The 27,989-nt window shown below is 50.9% G+C and overlaps 2 protein-coding genes across 12 annotated transcripts; both read right to left on the bottom strand.

Annotated features, from left to right (window-relative positions):
- Positions 1-230: 230 nt before the first annotated feature.
- On the bottom strand, positions 231-17,977 carry NGRN (neugrin, neurite outgrowth associated). Of its 7 annotated transcripts, XM_027571255.2 has the most exons (19): positions 17,710-17,977; positions 16,925-17,195; positions 16,547-16,587; positions 15,712-15,830; positions 13,685-13,815; positions 13,285-13,441; positions 12,739-12,882; positions 12,292-12,377; positions 11,782-12,013; positions 11,102-11,295; positions 9,136-9,321; positions 8,656-8,836; positions 8,179-8,358; positions 7,558-7,602; positions 7,284-7,395; positions 6,689-6,941; positions 5,764-6,117; positions 5,258-5,368; positions 231-1,330 (listed from the first exon to the last, which is right to left on the bottom strand). In XM_027571255.2, exons 2-19 carry the CDS (start codon positions 17,182-17,184, stop codon positions 721-723), a joined length of 3,396 nt encoding a protein of 1,131 aa, XP_027427056.2. In that variant the 5' UTR covers positions 17,185-17,195; positions 17,710-17,977; the 3' UTR covers positions 231-720. The 7 variants fall into 7 exon arrangements, with proteins under 7 accessions (XP_027427056.2, XP_027427054.2, XP_027427055.2 ...); XM_027571253.2 differs by having other exon boundaries at positions 7,284-7,602; XM_027571254.2 differs by having other exon boundaries at positions 7,284-7,602; positions 11,111-11,295.
- Positions 17,978-20,379: 2,402 nt separating this feature from the next.
- On the bottom strand, positions 20,380-27,926 carry GDPGP1 (GDP-D-glucose phosphorylase 1). Of its 5 annotated transcripts, none has more exons than XM_027569224.2 (5): positions 27,529-27,926; positions 27,227-27,335; positions 25,318-25,510; positions 23,126-23,182; positions 20,380-21,911 (listed from the first exon to the last, which is right to left on the bottom strand). In XM_027569224.2, exon 5 carries the CDS (start codon positions 21,900-21,902, stop codon positions 20,745-20,747), a length of 1,158 nt encoding a protein of 385 aa, XP_027425025.1. In that variant the 5' UTR covers positions 21,903-21,911; positions 23,126-23,182; positions 25,318-25,510; positions 27,227-27,335; positions 27,529-27,926; the 3' UTR covers positions 20,380-20,744. The 5 variants fall into 5 exon arrangements, with proteins under 5 accessions (XP_027425025.1, XP_027425028.1, XP_027425027.1 ...); XM_027569227.2 differs by having other exon boundaries at positions 20,380-21,849; XM_027569226.2 differs by lacking the exon at positions 25,318-25,510.
- Between the last annotated feature and the right edge of the window lie 63 nt (positions 27,927-27,989).

The raw sequence follows: 27,989 nt of genomic DNA, 5'->3' as shown, positions 1-27,989 counted from the left end.
AAGAAGACCTACTTTAGACCAGGTGATTAGGGAAGGCCCAATTTTTAGCTGTCAAAATCTATTACTAAGCAGGGTGAACTGCATAGGGCCCTTTGTTGGGAACACCTCAGGCTCCATCTCTCTCCCAGTGTTTAACGTTCAAGGACAAGGGACCCACCCTTTGCCTCTTTCCCTCCCTCACTCCCCAGGTTCACAGGTAAACCCTCCCACCCCAGAGAGCACCAATCAACACAAACTGCTACATTTTATTTTTGCACATAATGAAAACAATCAATTGACTAAGCAGTTCCAGAATTATTAATGTTCATTAATCAAGAAGTAAGTGAGGTCAGAAGGCAAACTTTTCATTTTTTCCCAAACATATATTGCAAGTATCACAGAAAGTCCTAACAATACATGCAACATGGGCTAGTTTCAACATAGAGAGCCCAGGCAAGAAGGGTGAGTACTAAAGATCCAGGTGGGTCAGACCAGGAGCAGTGCTCCAGGAAGCTAGAAATCTACCGAGCCAGTCATTAACCCTGCCCTGCCATACACATTTGCCCTGTGAAGTTCACTGCATTTTGTCAGATTCAAATGAGCAGCTCTTTCCTCCCACATTCCAGGCTCATTATTTCCTCCTGTCCCAAGGTGGATAATCCATAGACAGAAGTCCAGGCAGCTCCAAATATACTCTCCCAGCTGTGTTTCACTTGGCATCCACATAAGCCATGCTCCAGCTCAAATTCTGTATAGGAAGTTCCCATTGCTATCGAAGAACTCTCGCCCCCTCTGGACTACTTTGCTGCTGAAGTTCTGATCACCTGGCTCCTGTGCCTTCACATCTTCCAGCTTGTCACTTGGCAATCCATAACCATCAGTTCCTCTCTTGCCCGCACCGTCACTGGTGGAGTATTTCTGCAGCTCTCGCTGATGACCTACGGCCGCTGCAACAGGCACGGAGCGCTCCTCCTCCGGGACCCGGATTCCTTTATTCCCTCCCTTCTGTCTCCTTGGTGTATTTGTACCATGAGTGTTTGATTCTATCACGTGCAAAGCTGTGCTGTGACCCCAGCCTTTGAATGAGGATTCACCCCTTTGCAGCAACAAAGAGCCTGATCCAGAGTGGCTTGCAGATAGCGACTTCAAGGTATCCCCAAAGCTGGGGAGCTGCTGGAGTGGGTAGGCAAGCCCAGCTTTCTTAAGGACTTTTTGATCCTGCTTCAGCTTCTGCTCCAATGTGGGTACAAACTTGCTTTTTAAAACCCTTCGGATCACATCAGTGCTGACACCAAAGCCTTCAGCTAATCTAGGAACTGACCAGGACTCTGCGAATTCTTTATGTAAATACCTATGGGAAAAAGGATTAGGTTTTCAAGGTGTGAAGCAGTCTGCTATCAAAGTGGCTAAGGGATAATCTAGTGATATTTATGTGAAAAGAAGAGGGTTCGGAAGAACTGCAAACATACATAGCCTCTACCTTTGCCACTAAATGGCTGTATTCCATTCCTGTGAGCTGACAGCAACACCCAACCACTCCTAAGTCACTTTATTTCTGTCAACTAAACTCCTCCCACTGTGCACCAGGCCCCCAGGCCCCTGGTAGATTATGGAGATGCATGAAGACTGTCCCTCCTTTCAAAGAACATAAAATCTGGTGGTGGAGACAGAATATTAACATATATAACACCAGTGTGGTAAGTCCTAGGAGAGGATGCTGTCAGAGCACCCAGGAGAGACCCAGGGATAAGATATCCCAACACCTGAGGCGTGGCTCGGGATTTGCTTCAGAAGCCCACCTACAGCTGGTGTGAAAGGACGAAGAGTACCAAGACGAAGAGTACTAAGCTGGGGAGGAGAGAAAGAAGAGATCAAAGGTACTGATGATAGCCAGGGCAGCATATAAAATGCAGAGCAGTACATTACCATTGCTGGCAATAGCTCAACTTGTCCAACAGTGAGGACAGGAAGACGATCATGTCATGCTTACAAGTCTGGAGTTTATCCCAAAGCAACAGTGAACCAAGGAAGGATTTTTTTTTTCTATTGAGCTATTTCTTTAAGATACAGTTTGAGTTGTGAATTCATGGTAGTAAAGGATATGAACATTTATATAACTCTTACTATACACTGACCCTTTTTTTTTCTCAGCCAGATGCACTAATTTCAAATGAGATATTGCTACTTTTTTTTTTAATTTTATTTATTTCAGAGAGAGAGAGAACATGAGAGAGATAGAAAGCACGAGAGGGAAGAGGGTCAGAGGGAGAAGCAGACTCCCCGCCGAGCAGGGAGCCCGATGTGGGACTCGATCCCGGGACTCCAGGATCATGACCTGAGCCGAAAGCAGTCGCTTAACCAACTGAGCCACCCAGGCGCCCCCAAGGAAGGATTTTTAAGTGGGTGTATTCAAAAATAGAAGAATTGCAATTCAGGACACACAAGCTATGGCAAACCATATGCAGGTACAGGAAGGACTTTAAGCAGTGGAATGCCACAAGCAGCTTTTCATTTTGAAGCTCAATCCGGGGGCAGTTTTCAGTGGCAGGACTAGAGATGGAAAAATCAGGCAAGAGGCTGTCCCGGTAATGCAGGCAGTCTGAACTGCGGCAGCTGCAAAGAAAGCAGGAAAAGGAAGAGAGCTGAGAACTGTTATAGGAAGGCCATATGGTAGAGCTTGGTAAGGACTAAATATTGGGGGTAGAAGTCAGCGCAGATTCAGGCTTTCAGCCTGAGTGATTGGCGGGACCATTCAGGGATAGAGCGAAAAAAGGAGCAAAATGAAGTCAACAGGGAATAATGATCAATTTTCTTTTGTTACATGGAGTTTGCTATTTTATTATGTTGGGTTTGAAAAACATGTGTGACATCCAAACAGAGATGGTCTAGTGCGTGGCTGAATATATACAGGTCAGAAGAAAAGCACGGCCTGGAGATGACAGATTTGGAAGTCATAAATGAAGAGCAGGGGTGGTTGAAGCCACATGAATGAAACAGGTGGAGAGAGAATGACCAAGGACACAATTCTAAAAAACAGCAGTATTTAAGATACAGGAGGAACGACAGGAGCCCAGGAAGGAAAGTGAGAAAAGCAGCTCTAGAACTAAAAGTGAGTGGGCGCCTGGGTGGCTCAAGATGGTTAAGCAACTGCCTTCGGCTCAGGTCATGATCCCAGGGTCCTGGGATCGAGTCCCGCATCGGGCTCCCTGCTCCTTGGGAGCCTGCTTCTCTCTCTCTCTCTCTTCTTCTCTCTCCCTCTCTCATGAATAAATAAATAAAATCTTAAAAAAAAAAAAAGAAATAGAAGTGAGTAGTACCTTGGATCAAAGGAGAAGAGAATTAATTTCAAGAAAACACACTACAAGATCAAATGCTGCCAAAACATTAGAAAGGCTAGTGACTAGGGGCGCCTGGGTGGCTCAGTCGTTAAGCGTCTGCCTTCGGCTCAGGTCATGATGCCAGGGTCCTGGGATCGAGCCCTGCATTGGGCTCCCTGCTCCACGGGAAGCCTGCTTCTCCCTCTCCCACTCCCCCTGCTTGTGTTCCCTCTCTTGCTGTGTCTCTCTGTCAAATAAATAAAATGAAATCTTAAAAAAAAGAAAAAGACAGACAGAAAGGCTGGAGACTAGAGTGTCAGGAGTGCCTAGCACTGAGGAAGTCACTGAAAGATTTGTGGACAACGGTTTCACTGTTGTGACCAAACAAACCAGGACAGGCAGCCAGGAAGAGCTACCTGCGAACAAAAGGACGAAGGAGAACCTGAGGTGACAGATGTAGGTCTCTGAGGAGTTAGGTACAACTATGACCTAGTGCAGAGGATCGGTCCTAGACAAGTAAAGGGCTACCACTTCCCCTGGTTTGTAAACACTGAGAACGGGAAATAAAGAGGAAGACCAAGAAGCTTTAAAGGGCTCTTAACTAATGGTCAGTTTTTTCTTTGAAGTAAAAGGGTATCTATTAACCACAGAAAGGGAGGTGACAGGAAGATTTGGAAAAGCCGTTGTTCAAGAGGGGAAAGGAGGCTGACACGAAACAGGTGCTACAGGCTCACAAAATCTCCTTGCTCTACAGAATCCCCTTCCTTCTAAGTGTCAACTTCAGAGTCATTCTAATGGGAATGGAAAAGGACACATAACTTATGGAAGCCTGCTTAGCAATATTCATCAAAATGCAAATCCATCTGCCCTTGCACCCAGCAACTCTACTTCTAAAGAAGGTACACAACAAATACACAGGGTAGATACGTGGAATCATGTGTATATTCAGGAGAGCACTATTTGTGACAGCAAGTGAATGCAAACAACCCAAATACACATCATGAGAGACTGGTTAACTAAATTATGAATTACTGGGGCCCCTGGCTGGCTTAGTCAGTAAAACATGCAACTCTTAGTCTCAGGGTCACGAGTTTGAGCCCCACACTGGGCATAGATATTACTTAAAAAAAAAAAAAAGTTATGATTTACTATGATTTCTCCAAAAAAAGAGCTTTCTGTTCTGAAGTGGAAAGATCTATGAAATAGGTGAAAAGGGGCTCCGGCCTGGCTCAATCAGTACACAAGACCCTTGTTCTCCAGGTTGTGAGTTCGAGCCCTGTGTTGGGTGTACAGATAATTTGAAAAGAAAATCTTTAAAAAAAAATGTAAAGAAAAAGAAATATGTGAAAAAGGAAAAGTGTAGAACAGTATTTACAGTATTCCGTTTGTGATTAAGGAAATGAAAATAAAAACCTATATTCATACTCCTATTTGCATAAAGAGACTTGGAAAAAGGCACAAAAAGAGTTCCATGGGAGACTGGCTGGGATTAAAACTTTGCAATGTGTATACCACATTACACTGTTCTGATTTTCTAATTTTGAACCATATGTAATGTATTGTCCCTTCAAAACAACAAACATTAAGACTTAAAAAAAAAAAAAAGATCTCTTATGATTTTTAAAGTAGGGATTTTCTCTTCAGAAAAACGTACATAACATAACCATGGAAGCCCCCATCCCTGACCTTCGCTTAAGAACGTCACGATCTACGGTTGAGGTTAAATGATGGGATGTCTTGCAGCTTACTCTTTTAAAATTTCAGCAAAAACGAACCAACTGTGTCCTGATGTTAAGAACTATTAAATTTAGATGACAAGCTTACGGAAATTCGTTATGCTATTCCACCTGGCATTTAGAAATTTTAAATGATAAAAAAGTAAAATATAAATATAACGTTCTAGGCCCCCCCCGTATCCCTCACTTCTCATCACAGCAGATCCCAACTACAGCGAGTCTTACCGGATCTGTTCCATGGCTTTCCACGTCAGGGTCCTGGGCGGGGCACCCGGCGCTTCCATTTGCCTCCGAATTTTCTGGAACCGGGCGGCTTTTTTCTGTCGTTTCAGGGTGCTGGGGGAGAGAAGCCATGCGTGGGAGCAGACTGGGTGGCTGAACAGCCTCGGGCTAAATCACAAAGAGCCCAGCCCTCTTCTCTTTGTTTGCAAGGGCAACCAGGCCATGTGTGGTGGCTCAGACCTGCTCCATACACCTCCCCAGAAATCTAACACCTAACACAGCCCGTAAGCATGCCGAACTTTCTAAACGGGTGATGAAATACGTCACTAGTGAAGAAAGCTGTGGTCCCAAAGGAGCCGCACGCCTGCCCCTGCGCCCCTGACAACGGATAAGAAACAAGGGCTAAGGCGGATACGGCGGCACGACGCCCGGCTCCAAGGGGGCGCGGCCTGGAGCGCAGGGGCGCGAAGCCCTACTTCAGGCTGAGGGGCCCGGGAAGGAGCCGGTACCTCTCCACCTCCTGCAGCTCCCGCTCCTCCGGCTCCCAGTCGGAATCGGGGTCCGGCTCGCGGCCGAGAGAGCCGGGGTCTGCCACCCCCCGGGTCGCGAACCCACAGCGAGCAACAGCAGCACGTACACGCACGCCCAGCAAGAAGCTCAGAGTAACCGCCATGTTCACAACAGCCTTCGGCAGCCCGAAACACGCAGTACCGGAAGTCTGGGGGCGGGGGCGGAAGTGGACAGGCGGGCCGGAAGCAGGGATGGCCGCGGGTCTTTCCCGCTTCCGGCCGGGGGCGGGATATCTGGGCTTGAACCCGTGTGCGGCGCACCCTTCCCGGCAGCGGGTGTGGAGAGTATTGACCCTGAAAGGCAAGGGCCGGAATGAGGTAGAGGACGCTCCTGCAAAACGCCATAAACTTTAATAAAAAGACGGATTCATTTGCCAAGAGCCGCCCCTCCGCCCCAACGGCTGCCCAGGCCGGCCTGTCTCCCGCCACGGCGGCGGAAAGGGCGTCTCCTCGGCGGTCCTCTGATGACGACAGCCCCGTGCCTTGGGCACTCGGCTCCTCTGGGAAAGGGGCTCCTTGTCGCCAGGATGACCTCTAGCCCCGGGCTGCACCCGGGGTTCAGACCCATCACCTAGCAATAAATCCAGGATAAGGTCTGAAGGGCGGGGATGAGTACATGGCCGACCCTGGCTCCTCTTCATCTTTTAGTCTTTACGGATCTGAAAATAATCTTAGGGTATTGAGGAATTCTTGGTGTCTTTTGTGTTTTGCCCTGTGCAAACAGGGTTCCTGGCCAGGGCTTTTCAAACTGAAGCTTGGTGACAGTCTTTCATTTACCAAAGATTGAAGGCCCTCTGCTCCTTTGGAAACCTGAGAGGGGGCTCTCCAGGAGAGGTTGAGTGCTGGGCTTCCATCCTGCATTTACCTATGGTGGCTGATGTCAAGGAGGGCGGTGGTGCGCAGCATCAGGGGTGCAGAGGCAGGGCAGAGAGTGAGATCCCGGGCCTTGGGTGCTCTGTGTTCAGAGTCTGCCGCGGAGGGCAAGGCGCATTCAGTCCATGAGCCACTTGGCACTCTTTCTGGTTGCAGAAGATAGCCCTGCTTTGGGGTTAAAGAGGATGGCACTGATCCTGCCAGGGCTCTGTTTATGGCTTCTAGCCTTCTGCTGGCTTGGCCTTCTGCAGTGGAAACATGGGTCCCCTGAGTTGGTATTCACAGGAGATTCGCTCACCTCTTTAGCAACTGTTGCCCAATTACCAACACAGAGGAATGGGATCCCACGCTCGCCTCCAGCATCTTTACCACACTGTATTGTAATTGCGTGTTTACGTGTCTGTTTCCCTGTTATGTTTGTTGAGTGCTGGGACTGTACTTCTGCCATTTCTACCAGGGTCCACTACCTATCCCATTTCCACACTGGTGGAAGTGCCATGTTCTATTTTGGGAACATCCCAGCTGTAATGTTTGCTAGTGGGAATTTACACAAGTCAGAGTGACCAAAGCTAATTTCGCATACTTACGGCTAGTGAGCCTGACTCTGGCACTGGAAAAATAGCGCCTTCCAGATGTCTTCATTGACGGTGAACAGGGGCCGATGGCTGCTGGATCTCCTATCCAGTTGAAGTTCTTGGGCTGTAGGTGGCACCAGGAATGATGTGGAATTGCTGCGTTCATGGCTGGTAGTGGCCCTAAGATCCTGGGGATCAATTCGTGGGCCCGGACTGGATGCAGGAAATGAGGGCGGCCCTGCTCTTTGGCGGCCCCTCTCATGAGGACCAGTGGGACCAGACTCACAGATTGCAGTTCTTGACGGCCCAGCCCGTCCTGGTGAAATCTAGGCTGGAGGAGAAGAGCAGCCCCTTACCACATTTCTTGTGAGGCTGGATGGAACGGTGTGAGAAAACAGGTAACTGAAGCATCTAGGCTGTGGCCACTATTTAACCCGTTGACTCCTTTGGAGCTCAGCAAAAACTGAGGACCCAGTAGGCTTGCTACTAGCCCAGGGAATAGTGAATGCAGCAGCTGTTCTGTTGGCCCCAGTCTGTTTACTTATCACCCATTAGAGCCATGGTACTGGCAGTGCTAGGAAGAGATTACACAGAAGCCACCGAGGGTGGTGGCCTTGTTCTTTGTCAATCATGGGTTTGGGGTTATTGCAAGACTGGGATATAGAGAACAGGTCTCTTAGGAGAAGGTTGGGAGCTGCATTTTGCCAGATGTCATTACTACAAACAAGGGAGCTTGGGAACAAGTGCAAAAGGAACCCAGAGACCCTCTCCCAACACCCAGCATACTCTGCTTTCCCAGGCTCCGTGCCAGATACCATCACATTAGCAGCCTGTGCTGTGACCACCACCATGTGCTGCTGCAGCCCTTCCTCCTTTGCTCTGTGAGATGCTGCGGAGGGACCCTCACCCGATACTCATGAAGTTTTTTCTGGCCCCGGTGGCTGGGGTGCAGCATGCACGTGAGCTGCTCTACAATACCGAGGCTTCGGATGAGATTCTCCCTTTGTAGCAGGGCCTTCACTCGCTCCAGCTCCTCTTCTTCCACGATTTCCTGAGGATGCCTGGTACCCAGGTGTACCGGTAGCAGCTATGAGATACATGAGAGATGAATGCAAGATCTCCAAGGCTGAGGCCCACACCATCAACAGGGATGGCTGCAGGACTCCTGCCCACTCTACCCACCCTCGCATCTCTTCCCTGGCCCTAGCAGAAGGTTCTCTGCCATCGTTCTCTCTCTCACCTCCTGGTCCACCAGGCCAGATCCAGTGTATTCATTAGGAACTCCTCTCTTTCACAAGAGGAGGAGAGGACAGCAAAGATTCCCTTCTCTAGGAGTCCCAACCCATTTCCTGCAGAAAGGCAAGAGCTACCAAACCCCTGACACCTCTTTCTCCCGGATCCGGTTCCGGTAAGCCAAGTGGGTGGAAAGTCCCTGGAGCCGGGCCCTGGATCGGCTCTTCTCCCCTGCTGATTCGCCCTGGTTCTGGTCCCTGTTTTCCTTTCGCCTCTTACTGCCTGAGGTCTCCTGCTGTTCCTGCTTAAGGCGGATCTCTTCCAGTTGCTGCCTGATAAGACACAGCAGCTTCAGATGCTGGAGAAATTGTGTTGGGGAGAAGCAGGGTGAGGGAAAGCGGGGATGGGAGAGTGGGGAATTATGATCTGTTGAGGAGACTGAAGGGAGAAGAATGAGGGGGAAGACGGGAAACCTCCTAAGTGGAAATGGAGTCACTAAGAGTCTGATAGGATGTATGACTCCATTCCTCTTTGCTCAAGTGTCCGGCTTCCTCTCTACCCTGCCGGGGAGCAAGTCAACCTCAGGATATGCCCCACCCAAGTGGACAGAGGAGAATGAAAGGCAGAGTACCTGGCACACTCTTCTCTGGCCTTGGAAGCAGCAGTCTCCTGGAAAAGGGAGCCATTGTGCTTGAAGAAAGGTGTGTACTTCTCCGTGTCAGGCCCAGGGTAGATCCGCCGGTACCCCCCGAGGTGGGAATCCTCATAGCGCTCCTGGTCCAGTATTGCTGCGTGGGACGACTCAATGTGTTCTCGCCTATGGAAACCAAGCTCAGAGTGAGTCAGGAGGATTGTGAGAACGTTCAGTGAGGAAAGGAAGGCTGGCCGAGGCTTTGAGGATCTCCTGCTAGCTTCATGGCCTTTCCCATGTAGGGAAAGCTGCCAAGGCCATTGGGCCAATCCCACCTGTGTGCAGCCATGGAAACAGAGGCTTGACTTCCAGAAATCGGGTTTTCATCTTAAGTGCAAAGGGGTCCCCTCATAAGCTAGTACTCTAAGTTATCACAATCTTTTAGGTTTCTGATTATAGAGTAATCTATGTTAATTACAGAAAAAGCAGAAGCGCAAAAAGAAGATCAAACCTCCCATAATCTTACTGTGCAATTAGTATATTGGTTATGAGCATGGACTCAGGGGCAGGACCCCCAAGTCTGAATCCCAGCTTTGCTACTAACTACTTTGCTCTTTCTCTATTCCTTCCTTCCTTTCTTGTTTCGGACAAAAATGGGATCATACAACAATATTTTACAATGGCTTTCCAGTATTCAAGTGATTCTATGATTGTACCTTATTTATTTTTTTAAGATTTTATTTATTTATCTGACAGAGACACAGCGAGAGAGGGAACACAAGCAGGGGGAGTGGGAGAGGGAGAAGCAGGCTTCCCGTGGAGCAGGGAGCCCGATGTGGGGCTCGATCCCAGGACCCTGGGATCATGACCCGAGCTGAAGGCAGACGCCTAACAACTGAGCCACCCAGGCGCCCCTGTTTTTTTATTTTTTTAAAGATTTTATTTTGAAGTAATCTCTACACCCAACGTGAAGCTGGAACTCACAACCCCGAGAACAAGAGTCACATACACTCATAGAATCGCTTAAATACTAGGAAGCCTATTTAACGATTGGACTTATTAAGCATACAGGGCGCCCCTGTATGTCTGTTTGATAAGTCCAGTAATTTTCAGCCCTTTTCCCTGCTGAAGGACATGATTCATACAGTCACGTGTGCAGTCCCACTGTGGGAATCCCCAGCACATTTACAGTTATACTTCCCCTCCATTCACACACTTGAGTGCCTACTGTGTGCCAGGCCCTCAGGAAATCATGACAAATCAAATACACACTGGCCCTGCATATTGCAATGCAGGTGGCGAAGAGCAATGTTGTTATGGGAATAATTCTAAATCTACTCCAACTCATTTGTACGTATTATTAACATAATAATTTAGTATCAGCAACAAATCACCATGTTTGTAACCCATCTTACAATGAAAGCAACAGTGGGTGAAAAAGACTGATTTTAACAATCCCTTATTGTTGAATGACTAAACTGTTTTCTGTTTCATTATTATAAACTTTCTAGAGGGGCTTTGTCAAAAAAACAAAAGCAAGAACAAACAGCTCGTCAAACGGCATAAAGCTCCTTATGTGCTAATATGAAATAGCTCCAAACGACACTGCTAAGCATGGTACAGAGAGTGCGAAAGTTACACTATTGTCTGGGTAAAGGGAGAAGAACAATCTGTATAAATATATATGTATATATGTAGGTACGTATGCAGTAAATGTTTGTGAAAGTATACATGTGACCCTAGGAACATAGATTAGCTCCTCCAGGGGGGGACACGGTAGCTGGAGAAGAGTTAAGAGATTATTCACAGTATCTTTTGAATTTTGAACATATTGTCTATGATAGGTCATATATTATCTGTGCAGAAGAAAAGTTATTCTTCATAGCTCATCAGCCCCAGACCACTTTCACCACCTAAAGTAGCACTCTTAACACCCAGGCCAGTGCTAACAAGACCACTCAGACACCTGGAGCACCTGGCTTCTCGTGGCTGCTGGTGGCACTGGAAAAGCCGCTCCTTGACTCGCCGCTTGTCTTCCTCCATCACCTTCCTTTTGTCACAGCCACGGAGGTTGACAAGGGTCATGGTATCGCAGAGAAGTGTATCCTTCACTTCTCGATCAAGGCGGGAGTCGGTGGTGAAACTTGGAGAGTGGTTTACCTGCCAGGAGGAGTCATTATCCACCCCATTCCTAGAACACCCAAGCAGGTGTGGTCTCTTGCAGGCCTGACTGGAGGCTCTAGTCAAGACATCCCCCCACAGAGGCCTCGGCCAAGGGGGCTGGGTGTTTCTGACTTCCAAGGCCACAGGACTCCGCCGCAGAGATCCCTCCAACACACAGGCTGATGGGAGCAAAGTAGACAGCCTGATTCTATAGACAGTGTGTCCCTAAAGACAAAGATTATCTGAGAAACACTTGGGATCTAAATCCTGGATTCCTATGGTGGAGGCCAGAGACCACAAAGATTTGGCTCAGCAGGTGGAAAGCAGAGAGATGATCTTACACCTTCTGCCGGTTCATCCCCACCCAGTGCCACCACGTCCCCCATTCTGTGTTCTACCAACTGAGTGCACTCCTACCCCAGGCATCCCGTTCAGGGTGGCCTCTGGACCTTGGTTTGGCAAAGCCCAAAAGACATTCCTCACCTCCAGCAGCCAGGGCTTCAGCTTGTGGTCCAGCAAGATGTCAAAACCAAGGATCTCAAAACAGGCACATGTACTTCCAGTCAGATATTGGGGAAAACAGGTTCGGTAGTTGTGGCGAAGAACAGAATGGGCTGAGATGATGGTTTTGATGATGATGTCCTCGATGTCCCCCCACAGCTCTCGGGGGTCGTAGCCATGTTCTCGCAGCGAGGTGTTGAGCATTGACAGCTTCCTGCGAGGCCCAGTGCTCAGAGGAGGACCCATTTCTACACCAGTGGGTCTGGGCCACAGACAGGAGGGTCCCTACCATTAACCCTACTTCCGGGCGCCTACGTGAGAGCTTGAAGTGGGGCTTGCTTACGGTGGAAGGGGGGGTGCTGCACTTAGAGGTCAGGCACAAGACAGGGGTCTGTAAAGATGGTTTTCCTGAGCAACTGGCCTCCCAAGAGCCAGCTCAGTTTCATGGGCTGCTGAGACTGTAGGGCTAAGGAGCAATCAGAGAGGGAGTACCTCTTACTGCCCACAGCATCATCTCGGACAAAATTCTCATTGTGTTTGTTGATAGCATAGTTGGTCAGGTGCATGCAGACGTCATCCTGGGAAGAGAGTGGCCCTGTGGCTCAGACTGCTTCCCTGCAGCACCCCTCTCCAGCCCTTCATTGCGTTTTTATTACCCATCCCTCCCCGGGACGGCTCATCTCCTGTCCCTCTTCACCTAAGAACTGTCCCATAAGCCCCTGGGGAAGGATGTAGGCCAGGCTCCTCCAGGTAGGACCTTGCAGTAGTCACCACCCACCAAATGCTCTCCTCCCCGCCAGGTGCCAGGGTACTCACTGGTTCATTCCCAGTTCACGGATGACAATGATAAGCCTCTCTACTTGGTTTCTCCATAGAACCTCTGTGCTCACAAGAAGAGGTCGCCGCCCTGCCCCCCAGGACTGCTAGCTGGCCCCTTACCAGGTTGCTCTGGCTGGGCTCCACGTAGGGCACAGTGGCAAAGCGGGCCAGGCCCTCCTCATACATGAAAATCCGAAGAGGGTCACAGGATGTGATCAGGACATAGATTCGCATATCAAACTTGAAGCCATCAATGAGGAAGGGCTGAAAGCATGCAAACCCACCAGGGAAGAAAACCTCTGAAGTGCTCATTCTATCCCATGCACTGCTGTAAGCGTTTCAAATCATGATAACTCATTTAATTTCCATAGTAACCTTATGAAGCATAAAGTAGTTACTGCTATTATTCCCATTCAACAAATGAAGAAACTAAGGCACAGAAAGAATAAGAAATTGCCCAAGATCACACACCTAAGAAGTGGGAAAACTCAGATTCAGACCCAGACAGGCTGGCTCTGAACCATGGCTCTGGACTGCCTCCAAGTTAAGGGGAAACAGCAGGAAGGGTAGGAGCCGAAGGGTAGGCTGGCTTCCTCTCTGACACGGGGAGAGATGAGGCGCCCCAGGGCTCGGGGAGGGCCCTGGTGGTTCTGAGGCACCCTTCACCTTGGAGATGTATTGCTGGCAGATCATATGCTCTCCTGGCTTGATCTCCCGGGGATTTCGGGTGATGAAGATGCCCCGTCCCTGGCAGCCACTGTCTGGCTTGCAGATGTAAGTGCGGCTTTTTCGCTGACGACCATAGGACTGGAAGTCCCCAAAGCTACGTGCAGAGAGAGGCTGGTCAGAAGGCTTCGGTGCATCACAGCTGAGCCAGGCCCTGTGGAGCTCTGCTGTCCTGTCCACACTCTTCTGGAGCCTCCGTCTCGGACCTCCTTTTCTTAGACCAGCTGAAACTCTCATCCCTTGAGACTTTCTAGGTCACAAGGCCAGAGTCCGGAGGGAACGAGATGGTGAAACCTTTCTTCCCCAAGGATATGAGCCTGGGGAGCAGGGGCTCACTCACTCTGCAGGGAGGCACCAGGTGCGGGGGAAGATGTTGTACTCGGTAGGATAGAGTTTCTGCATGCGGTTGAGGTTCCGAGCCAGCAGATCTTTGCGGCAGATTTCTGTCATTCCAGGGAAGTGGTTGATTTTCTGAAACAGAGTCAGTTGGTTATCTACCCCCACCAGCAGAGTAAGCAGCAGTCCCTGGGGCCTTGGGCATACCAGGAGGACTGGAAAGGTCGAGGTAGAAGTCACAGTGGATGGGGTTCCTGGGTGGCTCAGTCGGTCAGGCATCCGACTCTGCATTTCAGCTCAGGTCATGATCTCAGTGTCCTGAGATCGAGCCCCTCATTGGGTTCTGTGCTGAGCGTGGAGCCTGCTTGGGATTCTTTCTCTTTCCCTCTCTCTCTGTTCCTCACGCCCTACCCCCCACAAACACATGCACGTGTGCTCTCTCTCTCTCAAAAAAAGGGGGGGGGGTGCCTGGGTGGCTCAGTTGGTTAAGCGTCTGGCTTCAGCTCAGGTCATGATCTCAGGGTCCTGCGATCGAGCCCCGCCTTGGGCTCCCCGCTCAGCTGGAAGTCCGCTTCTCCCTCTCCCTCTGCTCCTCCCCCCTGCTTGTGTTCTCTCTCTCTCTCAAATAAATAAAATCCTAAAAAAAAAAAAAAAAGTCACGATGGGGGTAAACACTGTACCCAATACCCTAAGGGAGAAAAGGAAGGTTCCATAAGGCAAGTGAGAACCTTGGCCTCCTTGGCCTCTCCCAAAACACACGTCCACCCTGAGGTCAGGAAATGAGGGGCAGCAAGAAGGATTTGCCAGGACTTTGGGCCTTCTAGCCACCTGATAACATCCCCCAGACCACCGGAGACTCGTCCTATAAGAAAAATTGGTGCATGGGAGCACAAGCAAACGAGAAACCATTTTCCAAAAGAGCAAAGGAAGTTGAGAAGCAGTCCCAGGAATGCCCTGCTACAGCGCCCCCCCCAAGGATATGATGGTGCCAGGGTGCCCGTTGGAACCCCAATGCCAGGAGGCAGCATCTCGCATTGGTTCTGGGCTGTCTCACTGGCTTTACCACTCGCTTGCTGCAGAAAATTCGTGTTTCCGAGCCTTGGTGTCCTCTTAACAAAAGGGTATCTGCCACTCAGGGTTGTTTTTGAGGATTTAATGAGGTAAGGGTGGTAAAAGCATTTAATACAGTGACTGACATTCAGTACATCGTCAAGGAATGCTGTTAATTATTGTCTCGCTCATCTTCCCACTGCTTCCTGCGTGTCCCTCCCTTGGGGCTTCTCGAGCACTTCGAGTTCACTCTCTGTCTCTCTCTCGGGCTCTTCTCCTGTGACTTGTTGTAGGACAAGTTACAGTCTCCTCAACTCCCTTCCTGGCTTCCCCTCAAACTAAGCCTGCAGATCTTTTTACATTCTTGTGTTGCTAACCACCACAAAGACCCAGTGAGAGGTCTGGCTCAGTCGTTCGGTGGAGTGGGTGACTCTCGATCTCCAGGTTCTGATTTCAAGCCCCATGTTGGGTATGGGGATTAACTTAAAAATAAGATCTTAAAAAAAAAAAAAGACGCAATTAGAGGATAACAAAAATGCCATGAAGAGGTTATATTCTTTTTGAGGAGCCATCCTTCCTGACTTTCTTGCTGCTGTGCTGAACCCCACACTGACTCTCAATGGATGCGGCCGCTAGGCTAAGCTGCTTAGAAGCTGGATCACTCTCCTGGCCTGGCTCTTGGCATCGAAGCTCCCTTCCAGCCTTCCCCTTAGCTGGGCTCACCTGCCCCGAAGAGGGCCAGCTGGGCACAGATGCCTTCAGGCAAACGGTGCCCAGCAGAAGCTTCCTTCCTATAAGAGAAGTTCCAGAAACCCAAGAGGAGGATTTTTCCAGGGGAGCAGAAGCCCTGGCCGTGGCCTTTCTTGCTCTGCCCAGGGGGACAGCCACAGAGGGTGGCAGCCGCAGGTGCCCAAGCAGAAGGACAGGAGAACTCATTCAGGGACCATGGCCCCTTTAGGCCCTTGGGTCCGGAGGTTGTACCTGAAACCTCTTCATGTCCATGACTCGTTCCAGTGAGACAGAGCAGTCTGTCCAGTACACAGTCCATTCTTCGTCCTCCCCCACCTCCTTCAGGCCACACATTCGGGCTGCCCGACGCACTGTGGAGAGAGGGAGATCAGCGGGGCCAGCCGAGACACTGGCAGCAAGCCTTGGGATTGTAGCTGGGTCAGGTAAGGAAGAGACTCGGCCAGAGAGTGGGCTGAAGACGGAGGTGGTTCTTACCTCAGTGCTGCAGCGTAATTACCATGTGACAATTCCAAGGTCATGAGGCTGTCAGGGCCCTTCCAAAATCTGTGACAGAGAAAACTAGAGCCTGGCTCTCTCTGCTCCTGTCAGTCCTCTCTCTCTCAATTGGGATGGTTTCTGACCTGCAGAGCCGACCCTCTGGAGGGGTCACACTGGCACCTCCCACACTGGGTGGCCCCGTGGTGATGACAGTGGGCACAGGAGGAGATGAAAAGATAGCTGATCTAGCTGGTCAGTTTTTTCTTTTAATTCCTGAAGCCCCCTCAAGGGCTTCCTTGGAAAAAAAAAAAAACCGTGTTGACCTGTTCTCGTCTCAATTCTGGTAAAATCTGGGGAGGGCAGGGCAATGGTGACCTTCAGTCACTTTTTTTCTTGCTAGCTAGCTGGGGGATTTCCACCCTACCACGAAGCCTAAGTGGAACAGTGGTATCTCAGCTGCTAGTAGCTCAGTTATAGGCCAGCCTAACAAGGTACAGGGGCTGGGAGCCTGACTGGGGGACCATCCCCAGAGCAAAACCTGCATGTGCCCTCTTATGCGCAGTGGTGTGTGAGTGAGCTGGGTGCTTACCGCTCTCATACTTGCAGTTGGTCAGGTTGATGGCCAGGGGTCTGGAATGGAGGAATAGCGGAAATCAGGCAGAGTGGGATAAAGGACAGACCCTGGGCTGCGAGGCACCCGACACATCTACAATGCAATTCATTTTCTCTGAAAGCCACTTAAAGACCAGGATGATAGAAAGGTGCCGAAAATGCAAACCAAGCCAGCTCAAATGGTTCAGAATTTTGTGTTTTTGTACTACCAAAAGGTTAATGATGTTCCTGTATTCCCTGTAGTCCTCTTTTGCAGATTAAAGGGAAGCCCCCCCCCGAACTGCTGAAGGGAGGCCAAGGGGTGACTCTCTTCGGGAGCCAGGCAGGTGAGGGGGCCCAGGCACCTGTCTGTTACCTGCGTTTCCGCCTTCTCTTTCTCCTCCCAACTTCTAAGTCACCTGAGTCAGTTGGGGCTATGATTTTCTTTGGAATTTTCTTGGCCACAGTAGATAAGGGAACTCCATCCCCAAATTCCTTATAGTCAGCCTTTGAGAGTTCCTGCTGAGGAGAGTCAGAAGGGATGGTAGCTTCCCCTTGAACACATTCCTCCTCGGATTTCTCTTCCCCAACGTAGTCTTCCTCCGATTCGCTGGTCTTGCAGGTATTTGGCTCCATCCTCTTAGGTTCTGAGGAGAGAGGGTGAGAGTGAAATATGTATCAGAGCTTCCTTCCTCCAGGCCCAGGAAGGCCTGCAGGAGTCGGTGCAAAGGGCCTCCTTCATGGTGTTATAGGGGAACGTTGCTGGCCCCTCAGAACAGAACAATCCCACTGCAGAATGGGATGGTTTCCGAGTAGGTAATGGGGGCCGGGGAATGCCTGTGAAATGTTGGATTCCCCGACAATCCCTGATCATCCAAGATCACCCACCCCTCCATACGACACACTGGGGTGCACGCAGAAGCTGGACAGAGCTGGCAGGCCGCATGACCGTTGCTTTTTTATTCCTGAATGGGAAGGGGGAATGGCTGGGCTTTGGGGGGAACTTCGATTTTAAAATAGAGCTGAAGACCAAAGGTCCCCCAAGCCGGCCCTTTCCCTGTCCCATGACTCGGTTTCTCCATGTGTACACACTGGCACTTGATGGCTAAGACCCCTTGGGCTCTGCTGGCAGAGGGGGAGCCCCTGGCGGACACTGCCCACCCGAGATTCCGAGGAGAGGGGAGGGGCTGCTGGGTCCGCCCCTAGCGGTCCGAGGCTGGTCTCAGGTGGTCGCTCATGTCCACCCTTCGCCCGGCTCCTGCTCCTTCCCGGGCGTCGCTGGGCCTCCGGGACCGCCCCCTTGTTCCACAGGACTGGCTGTCCCCGCCGATCGCGAGGGGGAGCCCGCTCCCCCCCGCTTCCGGGGTTCGCTCCTAGCTCGGAGATCCCGGCGGCGGCGGCGCCTCCTTGAGCAAGCCGGCAGCCGCCGCCGCCGCTGTCGCCATGGACACGAGGGCGGCCCCCATTGGAGAAGCGTTCTGGGGGCGGGGCCTTCCCGGAACCACACCCACTTGGGCGGGGGCCGAGGCCATTTTGCGCGCGGGCGGAAACGCCCGCCCTGGGGGTGGGGGCCTCTCCGTCGGGGTCGCGCCTCTGCGGCCGCTCTCGGGGCTGCATCTGCCCGGACCTGCAGTCGTTCCGCATTCGCGCCGCTTCGCACACGTCTCTCCCCAGCCTATCTCGAACGCGCGGGCCGGGCCCCGGAATTTGGCCAAGTCTGCGTTCGGGACAAACCCCTGCTTGCCTGCCTTCGGTGTTGCAGTGACCTGGGTGAACACGCTCGGCGCTCGGGAGGGACAGCCGTGAATAGCGCTCACCCTGCTGCGCTGCGTAACAGAGCGGCCGCCTCATAGCGCTCCTTCACCGTCGCCTTCGCTGCCCCTCCTGACGTCCATACCCTCCGACCACCGAACTCAGTCCACCTTGTCATTTTAAAAAGACTATCCCGTGTGCCTAAATCTAGAGGACACTTTAAAATCTCCCTCCTTTAAAAACACGTGGGCACTGTTTGAGTCACCCATTTCTTGCTGTTTCTTCAGCATATATTCTGTTACTCCCTTCTTGAAATGCTTTGGAGTCCCTTGCCTTCCAGGACTATCATTTTTCTCATTCTTCGCACAAATATTTAGCGTTCCAGACACTGTTCTGGGACCTGAACCATCACCAATTCTTGCCTGAATTTGCCACCATGCAGCAACCTCTTAATTGGACTCTGATTGTTCTTCCCTCCTCTACACCCATCCATTACAGCTTAAGTATTCTTTCTAATGCAAATTGGATACTCCCCAATTTAAAACTCTTCAAGGTTTCCCATTAGATTAAATCCCAAACCCCTTGGTTACATAGGCCCTCAACCAAAATGCAAGCAGAGGTGGAGAGGTGCTGGGCTAGATCGTGCCTTCCTATCTTTCTATGGTGCTGGAAGGTGAGTATGGAGGGTCCCCTAAGTGTTCCACACTTAAGCTTAGAAAAAGCTTCTGAATTCCCTTCTTGACAATTCATGAGCTATATAAACAGCTGAGAAGTACCATCATAAAGAAAAGCTATTTCACACCCCCACAGCAGCACATGGCGCCCCCGCCATCTTACGGAGAAACTTAGTTTGGCCAGAGAAGGCTTTCCTCTGAACAGCAGTCCTGGGGGAAAAACCCGATATTTGGGCTCATCACCTGGGACACAAAATCCCCTTTGCTGTAATGGTCATCTGTACTTCCTCCAGACTGAGCGAGCAACACAAAGTGACGCTATTGGAGCTTGTATATGCAAAGGCTCACAGAAAGAAGCATAAGCTAAAATTACTGTGATGTGCCAGAGAGAGGAAGTTGACCCCAAATTTTTTGTAGGAATTCAAATGTCAAATATGTAATATTTAAATGTAAATGTTAAACTTTTTTTTCTCGTGGTACATATTCTGCCTTAACCCAATGAGGCTTTACAACATCTTCTGGGATGTACACCACTAAAATTCTATATAAAAACTTCAGACAAGACCTGGACAGAGAAAGCCAGCTACCCAGGGACCTGACCCTCAGCTCAGGGCCTGTCACCTGTTAAGGACACCACCACTACTATGCCGGCCGTTGCCTAGAGAGGCAGTCACCGGTGCACAGAGCCAGCTTCTGGCCCCTGACAACCGGGGCTGCGGTCCTGACCCCAGCACTTGTGAGCCGTCTGGCCTCAGACAAGTTGCCAGACCTCTGCTCTGCCAGCCTGTTCTTGGTAAATGGCGGTATTCAAGTTGTGAAGATGCCTTTTTTCACACGAGATGATGTACAGGAGGTACACTCAACTTAGTGCTGGGGGCTGGAGGGAAATTCAAGGCTGGCCAGGCAGGGCAAGGTGCTCTAAGGGCCTATGCGGGAGCAAGACCGAATGGAGGGGAGGGATGAAGAAATGGTCATTGGAGGCAGGCGACGGGAGAACACGCAGAGGTGAGGGCAGAAGTGCGGGCACAATGCCAGAGGCACTTAAACCATTACTTTGCCAAGACTTGATATGAAAAGTCTGAAGTCAGGAATACGTAACTCTTTTTTAAATATTTTTATTTATTTATGAGCAAGACAGCGAGCACACACACAGGGGCAGAGGGAGGGGCAGAGGGAGAGGGAGAAGCAGGCTCCCCACCGAGCAGGGAGCTTGATGCAGGGCTCAATCCCAGGAGCCCAGAATCATGAGACCTGAGCAGAAGGCAAACGCTCAACTGACTTAGCCACCCAGGAGCCCCAGGGTATGTAACTCTTGTGCATTCTTTGTTTTTTAAAAAAGACTTATTTTAGAGAGAACACATGTGTGCAAATGTGTGTGTGGGGGGTGGGCAGAGGGAGAGGGAGAGAACCTCAAGCAGACTCTGCACTGAGCCCAATGTGGGGCTTGATCCCACAACCCTGAGATCATGACCTGAGCTGACTCTGGATGCCTAACTGACTGAGCCACCCAGGCGCCCCCATACTCCCTTCTTAGTAACAGGTTTGACATCCCTGAGGCTTGTCCAAGAAGAAAAATGAGAAGCAGATACATTCATGATGCCTCATTCATTCGATTTATTCTAAGGTTTCTTCTCTTTAGAGACCACTTATCAGTTCTTTATCCCTCCCCTTGGGCTGAGACAGGTTAGGGTAAGGTGGCAGTCATGGATGCCCAAATGACCACATGGAAAGGGACTCAGAGCAGGTAGAAAATAAGTACTTCTAGAAGGATTACTGCTCGTCCTGGGCCACCAAGGCCACCAGGGCTGCCTGTACTTCTTCCGCCTGGGCCGAGGGCAGCAGACAGTCTTGAATGAGGGCCAGAGCGGCTGCCTCTGTCAGACTGCCGAAATCCTGGGACGTTTTGACAGGGAGGTGCCCGGCCAGCTCACAGAGGGCGACACTGAACGCCTCGCCTTCCTTTACCCCAAAGCTGGACTTCCGGGCCCACAGAATTACTCGGACGCCTGTGAGAGCGGAGGAAGGTGATGTCTTTCCAGGGGGGGCCCCCCGGGTCACAAATAAATTATGGGCAATCTCATGGTCGGTCAGGTAGTTGGTGGCCCGACATACCCTGCTTATCAGGGCTTCCAAGTCAGGCCCCGGCCCGCTTGTGTAGAAGAGGAAGCCGGGAGCTGGGAGGGCCCGGAGCAGATGCAAACGGCCCCCAGGGTCCAGGGGCTCGCTCGGTGCCCCCTCCACAGGCAGTCTGTGAGCCAGGTAGTACCCGTGCAGGTGCAGGTGGTTCACCGAGGCCAAGCCACCCAGGCTGTTGAAACCGACGCGGAAGCCCGGGTGTGAGCTCAGCAGCACTGCCTCGACTCCGGCCCGCAGTGCGCCTGGCAGCAGGCGCTGGGGGAGCCCACGGCGGGGCTCGGGCACCAGCAGCACGTGGCCCCACTCCAAGGGGCTGACATTGATCATGACGAGGATGTCCTCTTGCCGGAGAGCACCTGGGAGATCAGGCTCCCGGAGCAAACGGAAAAGGACTTCTCCTGGCCGGACCTTGTTGAAGTTAAACTGTTCAGGGTCAAATGCCTGCTTCACACTCCGGATGTTCTGGGGGCGCCTCCTCTGCACGCCTCGCTCCACATTCAACTGAGCCACAAAACCCACAGCACCCGGGAGGGTCTGGGTCTGCAGCTCCCCCAGGCGGTAGCGGAAGAGCCCCAGGTCCATCCGCTGCCTCCAGGCGGAGCAGAGCGCAGAGTCGAAGCGAGACCGCGGTGCTGTGTCCAGGAGGCTGGGGGCAGCCCTAGGCCACTGAATCCCTTCCAGAACAAGTTCCTTCTGCCCGTAGACAAAGTCAGGAATGCCTTGCTCTTCCCAGTCCTTACTGTTTGGAAGGAACAGATAGGAAGTCTCATTTGAATCCTGTGGAGCGGCCATGGTGCTGACCTGAAACAATCATAAGAGGTGAAAAATACCTGATGTTGTCCCATTTCGACATTTTACTTATTTATTTTTAAAGATTTTATTTATTTATTTGACAGGGCGAGTGGGAGAGGGAGAAGCAGACTCCCCACGGAGCAAGAAGCCCTATGTGGGACTCGATCCCAGGACCCTGGGATCACGACCTGAGTGGAAGGCAGACGCTTACTTGGCTGAGCCACCCAGGCATCCCTATTGAGTAAACTTTCTTAATGGAAGAAAAAAATAAAGATAAAATACGACCCTTATTCCAATGCCCGGAAAAAAATCATTTACATTCAGCTTTTTTTTTTTTTTTAAAGATTTCATTTATTTATTTGAGAGAGACAGAAAGGGAGAGGGAAGATGAGAGGGAGAAGCAGCCTCCCCAGTGAGCAGGGAGCCTGACATGGAGCTCAATCCCAGGACCCTAAAATCATGACCTGAGTCGAAGGCAGACGCTTAACCGACTGAGCCACCCAGGTGCCCCAGCTTTTTTTTTTTTTTCTTAAATTAAGTAATCTCTATGCCCAATGTGGGACTGGAACTCACGACCCTGAGATTAGAAGTCACATGCTCCGGGGCGCCTGGGTGGCTCAGTCAGTTGAGCATCAGACTCTTGATTTTGGCTCAGGTCATGATCTTGGGGTCGTGGGACTGAGCCCCATGTTGGGTTCCATGCGCAGCTCGGCGTCCGCTCGGGATTCTCGCTTTCTCTCTCTGCCCCGCTCCCCGCTCCCCCTCTCTAAACAAATAAGTAACATATAGGTTGTTGCCAATTTCATATCTGTTTGTTGCAGTGAACATCCTGTGTATCTGTTTCCAGACATGTTTTTATTTTCCTTTAAAATAAAATCCCAGTCAACCACTGGGTCAGGCTTTTGACACACACTCTATCAAACTGCCCTCCAGAAAACTGTAGCAGTGTTCCAGTGTATAAGAATGGCCAGGGTTTCAAAGCCATCTATTCCTTTTATGGGAACAGCTTTCCCACTGTTCGGTAGGGATTCCAAATGGCCAGGCATAGAGCCATTTGGGTGAGGATGACCCAGTACGTGCGTAAGTGCCAAGGCCAATCCTTCAGGGGGGGAAATGGATGGCTACCTTCATCTCCCACGGGGCTCCTGGAGCCCTGCGGACCCGGAGGTGTCAGGGACAAGGGCCTGCTGTTGGCTCAGCCAGGACTTCACAAGGAGGCTCACCTCAGCAGAGTTGCTTCACTTCAAGTCTGGGTTCCCTCAGCTCTGCTGGTCCAGAAACTTTACATGAATAAAACAGAAAGGAAACATTAAAAAACATACAAAATGATCTATCAAAAGTTGAGTTTAATGGGTATAGAGTTTCGATTTTTTAAGATGAGAAAGTTGTAGAGATTGGTTACACAATAATGTGAATATACTTATCACTACCGAACCGTACACTTAGGGGCGCCTGGGTGACTCAGTTGAGTGTCTGACTCTTGGTTTCAGCTCAGGTCATGATCTCAGGGTCGTGAGATGGAATGAGCCTGTGTTGTGCTCCGTGCTCAGTGGGGAGTCCGCTTGAGAGTCTCTCTTCCTCTGCCCCTTCCCCCACTCGGTCTTTCTCCCTCTTTAAAATTAATAAATCTTGGGGCGCTTGGGTGGCTCAGTTAGCCATCTGCCTTCGGCTCAGGTCATGATCCCAGGGTCCTGGGATGGAGCCCCACATCGGGCTCCCTGCTCAGCTGGGAGCCTGCTTCTCCCTCTCCCCCCCGCTTGTGCTCTCTCTCTCTCTGTGTCAAATAAATAAATAAATAAATAAAATCTTAAAAAAATAAAATAGGGGCGCCTGGGTGGCTCGGTCGTTGGGCATCTGCCTTCGGCTCGGGTCATGATCCCAGGGTCCTGGGATCGAGCCCCGCATCGGGCTCCCTGCTCCGCGGGAAGCCTGCTTCTCCCTCTCCCTCTCCCCCTGCTTGTGTTCCCTCTCTCGCTGTGTCTCTCTCTGTCAAATAAATAAATTTAAAAATCTTTAAAAAAATAATAAAATAAAATAAATAAAAAATAAATATTTACCAAAAAAAAAAAAAAAAGTGGGGCGCCTGGGTGGCTCTGTTGGTTAAGCGACTGCCTTCAGCTCAGGTCATGATGCTGGAGTCCTGGGTTCAGGATCAGGCTCCCTGCTGAGCAGGGAGTCTGCTTCTTCCTCCAACACTCCCCCTTCTCATGCTCTCTCTCTCTCTCATTCTCTCAAATAAATAAATAAGATCTTAAAAAAAAAAAGTAACCGCTATGTATGAGGCAATGAGGGCACAGTAGCAAATAAGATGAAAAGGGCCCCTATTGTCATGGAACTTATATCCTGTGGTAGAGTCAGGCAAGGAGCGAAATGAACATGTTAACTGCTCATGGTATTGGCATTCTGTGGAAAACAAACATGTGAGACGGTGAAGGATAACTAATAAAACATGGGACCAGGGCATTGTACTTCAAGAAGAGGGCGGAGTACAGCTCTCCGCGGGGACAGCTGAGCAGAGACATGCAAACTGAGCGGAAAGCTGCAATGAGGAGCCAAGGAAAATGTGTTCTAGGAAAGGAAGCTCAAGTCCAAGGTCCGAGTCAGGCAGGTGTTTGGCCTGCTCCGAGAACAGAAAGGCCAGTGTTAACCAGAGCATGGCCAACAAGGGGGAGGGGGCAAACGAGGCTGGAGAGGAAAGCAGGGGCCAGATTCGCTGCAGGCCCTTATGCATCACGCTCAGGCGCCTGGGTTTTATTCTAAATGGAATAAGGAGCCACTGGCAGGTTCTAAGCAGAAGCACCATGTGACACTTAATAAACTTTTTTCAGACTGCTGTGTGGAAGGGGGATGTAGGGGAGCAAAGGGGAAGGAGACCATTTGGGAGGCCACTCAGATGGCCAGGCGAGCGAGAGGTCGACTGGACGGCACAGGTGGGAAGGGCGACAGAGAGCAGGGGACGCGGGTCCTGTTTGGAAGGCCAAACCAACAGGGCCTGCTGACAAGCTGGCTAGGGGGGCTGAGGCGCCAGGAGGACCTGGGGGGGTCTCAGCTTCAGGACCGAGGTACACCGTAGTGGCCTTTACAGCGATGGAGGAGCTGAGGGCGGGGTGGGGGGGACAGATTGATTAGAAGAAGGGGGCGGAATCGAGAGTTCAGCTCTGATTACTGAGCCTGAGATGCAGCCTGAACATCTGAGAAGTGGTAATAGGCAGCTGACAGTCAAACGTGGAGGTCAAGGGTAAGGGATGGATTAGATACAAATATGGAATAACATTTTAAGCCAGGGGCTAGGACCAAGGACCCAGGACCAAGGCGATACCAGGAGGCTAAGAATACGAGTAAAGACATATTAATCAAAAGAAAGTGGGCACAGTCATATTTACGTTAAAGTGAGCTGGCAGGCTCAAAGCATTACCTGTGAATAAAGAAGAACTCCTTTAGAGTGATCAATCAGCAGCGACCACGTGAGGGGATCAAACCTTTCCACAAAAACCAGGAGCAAGGGAGCACTGGTCACGTGCTTATCTTGTGCCAGGCATGGCTGGGGGCTTTCTGAGTTCTCTCCGGTGACGCACCTTCACAACAAGCGTGTGGAGTTGGGGATCATCCTGGGACAAAGGTGAGAGATCAAGCCTTACTGGCTGACCAGGTGTCTGAATGCCTGCTCTATTACTCACTAGGGATGTGACCTTGAGCCCCAAGAAGAAAGTCCATGAGGCTTAGCTGGGCCTCCCTCGTTCGCCTCCTCCTATTCCACTCCTCGCCCCCCTACTCTGCTCCCCACTTACTGACCTTGTTCCAGCTCAGGGCCTTGCTTTCTGTGCTTCCTGCCTACAACATACCCTTTTCCCAGACTTTCTTCACAGGGCTGACCCCTTCAGGTCTCAGATCAAATGTCACCCCCTCGGGGAAACCTGGGGTGGCTCTCCTCCCTCAAGTCTCGGGCGGGAAACAGGAAGAAGGAAATAATATTATAAATAGGGAAAAGATGTCTTGGGGGAAGAAAAAAAAAAGTGGAATTCAGATCCAAGAGTTCGTAGTTATGAACAAAACCTGAAGAGATCCAACTAAGAAATCAGATAATTTCACAAGAAACACTAGAGGCTGTTTTTTAAAAGTATATTAGCTGATGTACTCCACGTTGGCTAACTGAATTTAAATTAAAAAAAAAAAAAAGGATTTCAGCAACTCAGTTTCACACTGTTTCAAGAGTTGGTCAGGCACAGACCAGGACACCGTGCTAAGCGGACTCAGAACGCCTATTCAGTGACTTCTAATGGGAAACATGCCAAAGAGCACAAAACGTAGTCCTATTGGCTAATCAGTGTAGTCCCTCCTCTGTACAAAAATCTACCACGAAGCGAAATTATAACCAGAAGGTTGTTTAATTAAGGGTTCAGCACCAAGTGAGGTGGCTGAGAGATCTATGTCACGGCTGGTCACCATGGCACAGGGCCAATTCCCACATCCTCATTCCAAAGAGATACAGTCTCACCACAGAGTCCAGGGACTGGCCCTCGCTGGCCGGTGCCCCCTCCCCTCAGTCTAGTACAGGGGACACCAGGGCAGCTTCCTGTTCTTCGCCTATCATTATACGAACCGATTTCTCGTGCAGAAAGAGCCTGCCGTCAGGAGGATCAGGTTGGGATGGAACCACTCACTTTGACTGGTTTTGGTGTTCTCACTGCTTTGCAGCCTCCGTTTCTTGGAACAGAATTATTTCCACAAGGGTCGGACTCCCATGTTGAGATAGTGAGTCTTCCTAAAGCCACTCTCAGAGGAACACCTTATTGAGTGCTGGGGAAGCTACGGTCATTCATTTACTCAACAACTGCCACCTATCAGATCCTGTAGATCACGATTCTCATAGCTCTTCGTGGAGCTTACAGTCTAGCGGGGAATGGCGGGCGGAGGGGGCGGGTGCCGACATTAACCCAATCAACACCCAAGTAAACATAAGCTGCCAACGTGAGACAGTGCTGTCAAGGAGAAGCACAGGCTATTCCGGAACTATAAGATTCCTGATCTAGTCTAGGGAACCAGGAAAGGCCTCCCAGAGGCTAACACGGAAGAGGAACTGAGAGCCCATTGTGGCGGGAACCCAGAAAGCCAAGAGGAGAGGGCAGAGAGAGGCTGAAGTCAGATTTCAGAGGGCCAGTATATCGGTTTTTAACCATTTATTAGTTTTAAGCTCAAATCACCATGATCAGATCTAGACTTTACAAAGATCAGCAAGTAGAATGAATCAGGAGAATCAAGAACTAATCCGTACAATGTTGTCAATTATACGTCAATAAAGCCGAAAACAAAAGAATTCATCTCACCTCCACCTCCTCCCTCAGCCTGGGATCCTCAACTTCTGGAATAGTGGAGGTTCCTTCATGCATTCATGCATCCAGTTTGTTGAGAGCCTACTCCGGGCCAAGCATTGTCCTAGGGGTTGAGAGGGGACAAGAGCAAACAAGAGCTCTGGGCGCGGGGTCGGCTCGAGTGAGGTCTACAGGATTGGGGAGCCGTGAGAAGAACCTTAGACTGGGGTGACCGCTTTCTAAATGCCGGAGCCTAGACAAGTCAGTTGAATCCTTCTCCCGGACCTGTTTTCCACATTTGTAAAACGGGAACCTACCTTGCAGGGCTCTTGTGAAAATCGAAGATCACGATGCACGGCTCCTGCAGTCTGCAGACCCTCAGCGCACAGCCTCAGTGGCCCGCAAGGTTCAAGTCATTTCTGGAGGTGGCATGCGCGCTGCAACGCGTGCGGCGCGGGCGCAGTGGCAACGTCTGGGTGAAAAAGTCCTCGCCGCGCCAATGCGCGGCTTGGCCGCCTTCCGCCACGTAGCGAGTCTCGAACTTTCCCGGATTTCCAGGCTCCAGGTACTTCCCTTGGGCCCCTCTCGCGCCCAAGGCTGCCGCCACCACCGACAGCAGTGGAGAAGGACGCAACGCGACACCTGTCGCAAGCTCCTACCGGGGCCATGGCGAGGCTGCGGCGTGCCGAACGCATGCGCAGCCAGCCCGCTCGCACGCGACGGGGCTCGTCCCGCCCACCCAGGAGGCGGGGCCGTGCAGCCTGGGCTCCGCCCCGGA

This window comes from Zalophus californianus, chromosome 6, assembly GCF_009762305.2.
Source record: "Zalophus californianus isolate mZalCal1 chromosome 6, mZalCal1.pri.v2, whole genome shotgun sequence".
Classification (NCBI taxonomy): domain Eukaryota; kingdom Metazoa; phylum Chordata; class Mammalia; order Carnivora; family Otariidae; genus Zalophus; species Zalophus californianus.
Note: the sequence above shows the minus strand (reverse complement) of the source record. Positions and strands in the feature narration are given on the sequence as shown.

What these genes read in the sequence shown, in the direction of transcription:
- NGRN (XM_027571253.2), bottom strand. Translation starts at nt 17,184, where the DNA reads ATGGAGCCAAATACCTGCAAGACCAGCGAATCGGAGGAAGACTACGTT. An exon ending in ACCTGGTGCCTCCCTGCAGA is followed by an intron (nt 13,442 to 13,684) that starts GTGAGTGAGCCC and finishes CTCTGCACGTAG; the next exon opens with CTTTGGGGACTTCCAGTCCT. An exon ending in GCCAGAGAAGAGTGTGCCAG is followed by an intron (nt 8,837 to 9,135) that starts GTACTCTGCCTT and finishes GTGTCTTATCAG; the next exon opens with GCAGCAACTGGAAGAGATCC.
- GDPGP1 (XM_027569224.2), bottom strand. Translation starts at nt 21,902, where the DNA reads ATGGCCGCTCCACAGGATTCAAATGAGACTTCCTATCTGTTCCTTCCA.